Source organism: Oncorhynchus nerka, linkage group LG12 (genome assembly GCF_034236695.1).
Source record: "Oncorhynchus nerka isolate Pitt River linkage group LG12, Oner_Uvic_2.0, whole genome shotgun sequence".
NCBI classification, from domain to species: Eukaryota; Metazoa; Chordata; class Actinopteri; order Salmoniformes; family Salmonidae; genus Oncorhynchus; species Oncorhynchus nerka.
This window is the reverse complement of record NC_088407.1, coordinates 24,983,985-24,994,597: the sequence shown is the minus strand read 5'-3', so window position 1 is coordinate 24,994,597 and position 10,613 is coordinate 24,983,985. Positions and strand designations below refer to the sequence as shown.

The 10,613-nt window shown below is 43.3% G+C and overlaps 1 protein-coding gene across 1 annotated transcript; it reads left to right on the top strand.

Annotated features, from left to right (window-relative positions):
• The first annotated feature begins 1,178 nt into the window (after window positions 1-1,178).
• On the top strand, window positions 1,179-10,576 carry LOC115137996 (erythropoietin-like). The gene is made up of 5 exons (XM_029674373.2): window positions 1,179-1,435; window positions 6,199-6,329; window positions 6,845-6,931; window positions 7,134-7,298; window positions 8,739-10,576. Exons 1-5 carry the CDS (start codon window positions 1,414-1,416, stop codon window positions 8,880-8,882), a joined length of 549 nt encoding a protein of 182 aa, XP_029530233.1. The 5' UTR covers window positions 1,179-1,413; the 3' UTR covers window positions 8,883-10,576.
• The last annotated feature ends 37 nt before the right edge of the window (window positions 10,577-10,613 follow it).

Here is a 10,613-nt window from a genome sequence, read left to right as displayed (position 1 = left end):
GAGGACAGATGATTTTTACGCACTTCAGCACTCGCCGGTCCTATTCTGTGAGCTTGTGTGGCCTACCACTTGGGTGCTGAGCCATTGTTTCTCTTAGACACTTCCACTTCACAACAACAGCACTTACAGTTGACTGGGGCAGCTCTAGCAGGGCAGAAATGTGAACAACTGACTTGTTGGGAATGTGGCATCCTATGAAGGTTCCACGTTAAAAGTAATTTTACTGACTATGTATGTTTATGGAGATTGCATGGCTGTGTGCATGATTTTATACACCTGTCAGCAACGGTGTGACTGAAATAGCCAAATCCACTCATTTGTAGGGGTGTCCACATACTTTTGTATATATAGTGTATTTGGACAGGAACCTCGGAGGGCTCCAAGCCTCCCCACCCCCGCCACGCGTGGCTGTGTCTCCTAGACAGCAAGCTACAAGTCCGGGAGACAAACGCTAGCGACTTGCGCCAACAAAACTGGGTGTGGGGTGTTTGCGTCTCAACAAAGCTCTAAGATGTTGACGCTAAAGGCCTCTGAGGAATGCAATCAACCGGCAAATAGCGGCATTATTAAAGTAACAATCTAGGACAAGGCTATTTCATTTGGTAATGTTCTAGGCTGTCAGCGCACCATGGCGCACCGGCACTTCTGGCACACTTGCATAACATTATTTACATTTGGGGACTATTGTTTGAAAACATGGATATTATTTGGATGACAATATAATACAATAAATGTCCCAAAACAAAGGAAGTCGTTCAGATAGTCATCACAGGACAATGTAACTTTATTTTCATTGTCATCAATTTAAAAAAATCTCAGTTGTAGAAACACCTACCGGATAGCCCAGGGAAATCCATAAAAGAGCTTCTGGTTGCAATTAGTGGGCAATAGACGGGCCAATGTGCGAAACGGCGAGGATCCTGTGAGGGACCATGCAGATTCCGATATGGAGTTGCCACCCAGTGAGTAACTAGTAATGCTTTAGTTTTATTCTCCTGAAGTTGAATATTTTCATGGTTTGGCAAAGGACTACCTGAGTTGACGTTTTATAGCTCTTGTCTGTGTTGATGCGTAGGCCTGAAGAGCGTGCGCTCATCCCAATCGGCTGTATGGCCTTATCGCTTTGCTGAGGGGAGGTAAATACACGTTTTAGTGACTTGCCAAAGCAGTGACGAAAAGCCTGATAGATCGTTGCTCCGGCGAGGAGGCTACTGTAGCCTATATTTGGCTCTGACTGGTAGACGCAGCTACAGCACAAAGCTCCTCACATTCAGCACCTGGAGAATGAGGACCAGTACACTGGGCATGGTTGGGCATTTTTAATGGACCGATGGCTTTTGCATGTTGAGGAGTGGGTGAACAGATGTTATTATTTCGCGCAATGTGTTTAAACGACACATCATTGCTTTGCGAATGTTCCACAATTCAAGTCGAGGTAAGACCGTTTTCTAATTACTTGGTATGCTATAAACGAAATAGGCTGCTATAGTCACATTTTCTGGTACGACTAATAAGGAGGCTATACATATTATACAGCCCAAATAATGTGAAGCCTAAAAACTGTCGATGTGCCCTCGGGCAAGGAACGTAACCATAGTCACTCTGAATACGAGAGTCTGCTAAATGTAAATATCAGCGTTTCAACCACGTTTTGATTTTGGCTTTCAAATGATGCTTTCATAAAGGAACTTTAATACAGTAAAAGTAGTTTATTTTCACATCCAGGTTTTGACAGAGAATGGGTCAACTACGTGCGTAAAGTCCCCTATGTCAATAGTCTAGTGAGACGACGCATGGACGCGCAATATCTCCGCGGTTCCAGCTCAAATAGTTTGGGATTTTGTGTCGTTTTTTAAAATACATTTTATTGATTGATCGATTGATTTAACCAGAAGGTACACATGGTTGACATATGTACAGTACGTTTTTACCCATGACCCTTCCATGAGTACCAACTCAGTGGCCTTGTGGTTAGTGTCATCTCTGAGATTAGATGGTTGAACTGATGGATTGGGGGTAAAGCCCTGCGCTGCGATAGACGGCTCAGTATCCTGTCCAGGGGGTATACTTGTACATCCAGCTGCCTCAAGCTACAGACAGAAACAGGAGAGGGGCTCCTGCCCTATGGGCCGTTCCGGCTCTGAGTAAGGCCATGGATGTGTTTCCTGTTAGTTAACTGTAGCATGACTGCAATGTTGAGGCAGCAAGGAAGTGACATGCTTCCAGTTATTGCTGATTAATGTTAGAATGGGATGACTTTACATTTCTCAAAGGATGATTGAACAGAAAAAGGATTTCCACAGAGGAAGTTCAAGATTCCACCCTTTGACTTTGCATTGCATTGGGATTCCTCACAGGAAATGATGTCATATCAGTGTGACCTGCTTGCTGATTACTCACAACTTTGCACTTTCAGTCTAAGAGTCAGGCTGGCAGTGTAGTAGGTTGTTATACATAATTTACCTGTCACTCTTCCCAATTGGATTGAAGTGTTGAGATCACCTTGAGAATGAACCAATGTCATGTAGAAGTAATTTGATATATTAAACGTCAAGAGTAGGAATGAAATCGTCTCAAAAGAGAGCATCACTGACAGCTAGGTGACCTTTGAGAGATTAATCTGCCACTCTGTGTCTGGTGATTGCCAAGGTTTACCATCAGTGCACAGCGCAGAACTAGACCCTAGAATGGCAAAAAAAATAGAAGTCAAATCTTGGCATTTGATGCTGCTGGCATTGGTTCTGTTACCTTTCACTTTGGCCTGCTTCCTGGACTCCAGAGTCCCTGTGCTCAGCACGTGACTGGCAGGCAGGCAGAGTAGTCTATGGGTCAGCATTGCAGAGTCAGTCAGTGAGGGAGTCTGGGAGTGAGTGAGTGCATAGGGAGGACACGCAATCAGTCTCACACGTAGGCCATGGCAAAGGTCGGAGGGTCACACTAATCAACTTGTTAAACATAGTGATTGAAAAGTGTGGAATTCAGACATTCAACCCTAGAGGAGGTCAGTTATGAGGTTGGCTATGCTGCTCTTTCCAAACCACCTACAACCTCTCAGACTGGAATGGGGTGTAAGGTTATATGAGAGTAATCCATACTTTTGTTTGTCTTGTCATTACATTGTGTCCCTAAGTACCACCCACGCACAAACATACACACTCAAACACACACACTGCTGCAGCTGGCCTAATTTCTTAGTCTCCAAAGGTCAGCGTGGGGTTCCAGTATGTGACACAGATAATCAGCATTACTTTAGAAGCATGCGACCATATCACCGCAGCCCGTGATTATAGTTGACTTAGTTATGACTAGGGTTGCAAAGCTACCGGTAGTTTACCAAAGTTATCAGAACCTTCAGTAGTTTTGGTAATTAACAGAAAATCTATGGCAATCTATTGTAACTTCGGTAGTTTATACTTGATTTACTTTTTTTTAAATTCATATATAGAATTCATTTTTTATATCAGACCATGTTTTCCATAAGTTTCTAATAGATGGACAATGTGGTTATTCATAAAACATATAAAAACACACTTTAATTTATAAAATAAATAAAAGTGTGTTAAAAAAAAACAATACACTGAAACCCTCATATTAAACACCAACGGTATTCACTAAGTTGATGAGATAATGTTTTATAGATTGTCATTCAAGTTGTTTGAAAATCATCTTATAAAATTATTCAACATACACTGAACAATAATATATATGCAACTTGTATAGTGTTGGACCCATGTTTAATGAGCTGAAATAAAATATTCCACACAATGCACAAAAAGTATATTTCTCTAAAATGTTGTGCACATTGTTTACATCCCTGTTGGTGAGCATTTCTCCTTTGCCAAGATAATCCATTCACCTGACAGGTGTGACATATCACAAAGCTGATTAAACAGCATGATCATTACACAGGTGCACCTTGTGCTGGGGACAATAAAAGGCCACTCTAAACTGTGCGTTTTTGTCACACAACACAAAGTTTTGAGGGAGCACACAATTGGCTTGCTGACTGCAGAAATATCCACCAGAGCTGTTGCCAGATAATTGAATGTTAATTTATCTACCACAAGCCGCCTCCAACATAGTTTTAGAGAATTTGGCAGTACGTCCAACCAGCCTCACACCTGCCGAACACGTGTATGGTGTCATGTGGGCGAGCGGCTTGCTGATGTCAACGTTGTGAACAAGTGTCTGGCCCAATTTTACTGGTAAATGTAGAAAGTTCCCAGTAATATACCCTCCCTAAGTATGACACAGGGGACAACACAGACAGACAACATAAAGGGGTTTTATGTACACAGGGTGAAGACCCTGAGAGAGGGTTAGGGTTAGAGGGGGCATTTCCTTTTTGACCCTTAAAAGGGATCTCTGTGAGTCCTCTTTGTCCTCCCCACAGCCAACATTGTTTTTAAAAACATCAATGGGCTAAGAAAATCTTTTGTTATCTGAGTTTAAAAAAAATCTTGGTTGATAAGCCAACTTTCTATGTTTAGACCACTAAAGGCTAAACCCAAATAATTGGCAAACATTTGACTCATCCTTGCAGAATCGTTTTGGGGAAACGGCTGCGGAGGCTACCAGTGCTCAGCCTGACACGAGGCAGCCTTGGAGAGCTGTCTGTAATCTGTAGCATTTTACTGCGTCATACAGTCAGGCTGCAGTGAAAGAGCTCATTCACATGATGTCCATATTTGTATTTATTATGGAACCCCATTAGCTGTTGCTTTGGCAGTAGCTACTCTTCCTGGGGTCCAGCAAAATGAAGGCAGTTATATGACCTGAACAACTCCATTGAACTGTCATGTGTAACACATAGGGTTTACCACAATTATAATGGAACAGTTTGCACTAGGACAGGTGCGTGCAAGACTGAACACGTGGAAAGGCCGGGGGTGTATTCATTCCCACGATTCTGTTGCTAAACATTTATTAAACGTAAGCAAACAGAACGAAACGGGGAGGGACTTACCTGATTTGCCCAACACAAACTCTAATTTTGCTCTATTTGGTTCTTAAACGGTAAACGATATCCATAATGCATACATCACTGTTGAGCCCATTTTTACCAGGCTGTCACTAGAAATACCACAAAACGCATACACTTTAAGAACACACATGAGCCAATATACGTGAAGCTCAGGAATACATAGACGGCAGATTTCCACAAAAGCACTGTTATGTGCTGTGTACAGTAGCATTGTGCTGGAATACTAGACACTCTGTGTGTCCAGGACCGTGTCTGATCTCATGTTCTGGATGACGGATCACAAGTAACCTTGATCCATTGCGTTAGCTTGCAGGTCAAGAATACCAAGTAACACCCAATTCAAACAGTTATTCTTCTACAGTGTAAATGAAATAATCTTGGCCTGAATAGAACAACACTAGTTTGTCTTGAGTGAAGAGGCAAGCAGTGGAGAACATAGTTACAGTAGTGTGCTGAGAGGCACAGCCCGTGCTACAGCAGCACGGTCAGAGCCAGAAAGAGCAGTTCAGACGTCAGAGTATGGGTTTGACTTAGCGGTAGCTCCTGTGACTGGGTGGTTAGTATGTTGCTCCTAGGTTCACAGGGGGTTTGCAAAGGACCAGGGGATGGGCTCAAAACATGGGGCAAGGTGATGGAGGAGGGGATGCTACAGAGGATGGGAGGCAGGGAAAAGGGATTCAACTTGGGACAGATGGATGTAAACAGAATTGGGAGAGACTAATAGAACCAGAGAGGTCTGGGTAGAGAGAGTGTGACACCTACATGCATAGGCTAGCATACATAGCTCCAAGCCAATGGCATGTATTTAATGACAGTTTAAAAGCCTGAACACAGCTATTCATTCATTGGCATATATATATGAAGAAAGACATTCTTTGCATCAGTATTAGTAGTGTTGGAGCTCCTTGTGTAGCGATGCAACATGCAATATGACTCCCTGCTAAAATACAGGTTAAATAATATCCAGAGTCCCCCTTGTGGTCAATACTAGTGCCAGAGCATGATTGCATTTGACTCACCCAAATACAGACATATGTAGTCTATATGTAATTAGTCAGCCTTGCTCAAATCCACCCCTACCCCTTTGATAACATGTTTTCCATATTGCTTATGGGTTAAGCTACAGATTGTTTAATTGGTTATGGCTGATAATGGTATGGAGTGTTGACAGTATGTTTGCTGAAGCCCCTCTGTGTGTGTGTGTGTGTGTGTAGGACTCTTTACGTTGCTGCTGATGCTGTTGGAGTGGACCAGACCAGGCCTACCGTCCCCCCTGCGGCCGATCTGTGACCTGCGGGTCCTAAAACACTTCATTGAAGAGGCCAGAGATGCCCAAGCAGCCATGGTGAGAGACACACCAGATCCGTGTCTGGTCTGGTCTGAGCCCTTATTAATAAATCGTCTAAAAGTAGGAGTGCTTATCTGAGATCACGGCCCCCTCCCCCCTTTTCAATTCTTTATAATCTTATGGCTCAGACACAACAATAGCTTTTGCTGGCCGAGAGTACTCTGAATATCATTTGTGAACTGAGTGTGCACCGATTTTACATGTAGAGTCGCATGTAAAATAACGGCAGTCGGACCTCTACAGCAGGTGGTCCCTAAAGCACAGCGCGGACACTAGGCAGACGAACGCGAGATCCACATCCAGTGCGATTTGTGCGAGCTTTAAGAGGAAAACTGATCCTTGATCAGCATTCATATTCACCCTTTATGAATACGGGCCCTGGCCATGAACTGGTGCTATTTGCAGTGATAGTCATGGTGTTAGTTACATTTCATCTCACACATCTCTCATTTTCTATCCATTTTTCCTTGCCTCGTTTCTTTTCTCCATCCGTCCCCTGCTCCCTCCCTCAGCTGACTTGTAAAGAAGGATGTGGTCTTCCAGAGCCCGTTACTGTTCCCCAAACCAAAGTAGACTTCAGCATCTGGGAGAGGAAAAATGTAAGTAACAACAGTCTGCCTCTCTCTCCAAGAAGAAGAACCAGTCTACCTAAGAATGTGCTCTACCGTTATCAGATCTGCAATATATCCTGTTAACTCAATGCAGAGCCACATAGAGAGAGTTTGGCCATTGAGGTTTCAACCTAAATCACATGGCTCTGGTCAACTGGGCAACTATGTCTCTCTCTCTGTGTTTTTGTAGGCACTGGAGCAAGCTCAGGAGGTACAGTCTGGCCTGTGGCTGTTAAACCAGGCCATTGGCTCGCTACGAGCCTCCGTCACCAACACAGCGTTGCAAAGCCACATAGACAACAGCCTCATAAACATCTTCAGAATAGGAAAGGTGCTGCGCAGCCTCAACATCCAGGTGAGCCAGGTCAGGGAATCAAAGTGCAAGGGCTTGTGGAAGTTGCTATTGCAGACAAGCATAGGAATGCATAGGAATGAATGGTCACTATCTTAAGTTCACTTTGGGCCCTGTCCAGATGCATTCCTAGAGACACGCAATGTTTAACCTGAATGACCCAGTTACTACTATTCCCACACGGTGGCTGGAGCTTGCTGCTGATGGCTAGTTGTGTCATGCTGACTGTACGCTCTTTGGGGAAAAAAAGGTGTTATCTAGAGCCTAAAAGGGTTCTTCGGCTGTCCCCATAGGATAATTCTTTGAAGAACCCCTTTTGGTTCCAGGTAGAACTCTTTTGGGTTCCATGTACTGTAGAACCATTTCCACAGAGAGTTCCACATGGAATCCAAAAGGGTTCTTACTGGAACCAAAAAGGGTTCTCCTATGGGGACAGCCAAAAAACCCTTTTGGGACCTGCTTTTCTAAGAGCGTAAGGGACTGTTAGGTAGAGAAATTCAGAGAATCCTCTCGGGGGCGGTGGTTCTTAGATAGTAGCAGAAATTACGACAACCACACTCACATCCACCAGTGAGGTGGGGCACTAACAGGCAGGCAGAGTTTACTGGGTACACACCAAGGCCATGGAAAGACTAAATGAGCTCCAGTCATTCCATCTGTGCTTTCAGGCTCAAGGGTTACTGCAGAGCTTTCATAGTATAGACATCAAACAAACAGCTCCCTAGGCTTGTACCCTGGTGAAATACTGCTGATATTACTTCATCATGGTGATATTGTTTTTAAATCTTTCCATCCAGTCTAGTGTGTAGTGTGTAATTTTTTAAATATTGATTTCATGGTTGTGTTCATCAGGATACACCGTAGCGAAATGTTGTACAACGGAAAAAGAAAACAAGTGCATCTTGGACAAGTTCAGATGGAATCTCCCCGTTTCACGCCGTTTCGGACAGTTTTCTTCTGGTTTTTGCCAAGTGAAGAAAACCCAGTAGGCTACTCCATTTTGTGTATGCTGACCAGGCTTGGGCGATATACCGTATACTGGGGTATTTAGACATACCGACGGCGGGCTCCGGAAGTGCGTGTTATGTCACTGCTTATAACTAAATTAACTATCTAAGATATGCCAAATAAATGATATCCAACTCAGGGCTCCAGCTATGCATTTGGTTTGCTAACTTGCTAGCTAAGTGGCTAGATGGCAAGATCAAGGTTATTGGTTACAGCAGAGACCATCAATCCCCTCCTGGATTAAGATCCATGTTGCCTAAATACATTTTGTGTGTAAAAAAATGATATATTAATTTTTAAGAAAGAGCGCCCCTTGTGTGTACATCCGGTAATACCATATACCCCAGTATGGTACAGAGACGATATGATGGTAGGAACATCTAGATACCGTCCAACTCTAATACTGACATATTTCTTCTCCTGTCTTCCTGTCAGGAGTGCAACCCTCCAGCAGGGGGAGTGTCTGGAGGAGAGGAGACATGGCGGGTGTCGTCTGCTTCAGAGCTGCTTCAGGTCCACGTCAACTTCCTGCGAGGCAAGCTGCAGCTCTTGCTGTCCAACGCGCCCATCTGCCACTAGGGCGGCAGCTGATTGGGGCTCTCCGAGGCGGGGCCGAGTTGATTGGAGCTTCCCGAGGCAGGGGGTGGGATCTGACACTATTGACTCTGCTTGTTGCCAGGTAGAACTCTAAAAGATGAGTGGGTGGACCAGATCTTCACAGGAGAGAATTAAGCTATATGGACAGAACAGTTCCTATTGGACTTTAAAAGGAAAAGAGCAGGTAGCACCTTGAACATGGAGATGAGGGAAGTATGTGGTTAAGAAATCACACACGAAAAGGAATGGGGCCTACAGAATACACAGCTCCACAGCTCTTTAATGGGCACTCTTCAGCACTTTGTGTGTGTCTGTATGTCTTTTAGCATGAGTGTGATTCTGTGGCCCCTACTGCAATGGAATGTGACTTCTCATCGCCAAGCCTGCGTAATCGACGCAGATTGCACATGACGACACCTTGTTGGAGTTCTACTCAACTGTCATTGACTGCCTATCAAATACCAGAATGAGGGGGCCTAGCCTGTACCACAAACTCTTCAAACACCACCTGCCTCGTTCTTAACACAAAACACTTCTCCAACTGCTGTCTATCAGTGTCCTCATATGTATTATATATTGCTAATGTAATTACTTATTTATAGAGATTTATATTTTTACTTTTAAGCTCCAGTTACTGTCATGACTATAGTATTATGAGAGATATACTGTAACTAGGAGCTAGAGACCACAGTTGAGCTCTAACGATTGACCATAATTACTGTATACACCCACTGAACATAGTTGTTAACATATTTGTACAAGTCAATATCCAACTGCTCACTGTCTGTTACCCTTTGTAGAAGAAATGATATGTGTGTTTGAATGTACTGTATGCGTGAGAGAGTACCTGTTTGAATGAGTTTTATACAACTCCTTATAACCCTATTGAATGGACTAGAGGGGGGAAGAAACAGAATCAGAGGTTCAGTCGGTTGAAGGAGGAAAAGATTGAGCGGAAGAGGGAGAGGGGGCTTACGTGAGAACTCCGAAGCTTTGCTGTGATTATCAGTGTCTGGTTTATGCACACCAGCACTCAAATAGAGCTTCGACGCAGATAGCATGACTGCCAGGAAAAATATTGATTGGTTCTCATGATGAACATCCTGCATGCCTCTCTCTCTCGCCTTCATTCAAGCAGCAGCCAATCAAGCGCAATCCTGGGAACCTTTGGAGTCGCTGACGTTGGGGATTCTTCCAATGTCGGGATTAGTGTTTTTCTCCTGTGTTTTGTTTCCCGTCTTAAAAGTCTTGCAGTCACAGTGCAGATGTTTGTACATGTTTTTTCCTGTTTGTTTCAGATGTTTTGTCCCTTCTATTACACTGCCATTTGGTATTTAAATACAAAATATTATTCTTAGATTAAAAGGATGGATGAAAACAACGTAAGAGGAAGTTTGTCTGTGTGATAAGTGCCTCTCTTTTGAAGTCCAGATATATCTGGTGTTGAAAGAAAGCCTTGTTTTGGGGTTGCATACTTAGCAACAGTTCAAATGAATTCAGGTAGAAAACATGAGTATTGTTAAATTTCAAACTCAAATCACGGTTCAATAGTTTCACATACCTAAAACATGCATTGTGCAAATGAAGCATTCTATTGTCACCTAGTGGAAATTCACTGTTACTATACCTGAAAAAATGACTGGATTATAGCTTTTCACTTTAATGTTTTATTAAATAAACCAGTACTTTTCTCAATCTATTTTATGGCACATA

Coding starts and splice junctions, on each gene's coding strand:
- LOC115137996 (XM_029674373.2), top strand. CDS start 1,414: ATGTTCCACAATTCAAGTCGAG. Junction 1,436..6,198: donor GTTCCACAATTCAAGTCGAG/GTAAGACCGTTT, acceptor GTGTGTGTGTAG/GACTCTTTACGTTGCTGCTG. Junction 7,299..8,738: donor TGCGCAGCCTCAACATCCAG/GTGAGCCAGGTC, acceptor TCTTCCTGTCAG/GAGTGCAACCCTCCAGCAGG.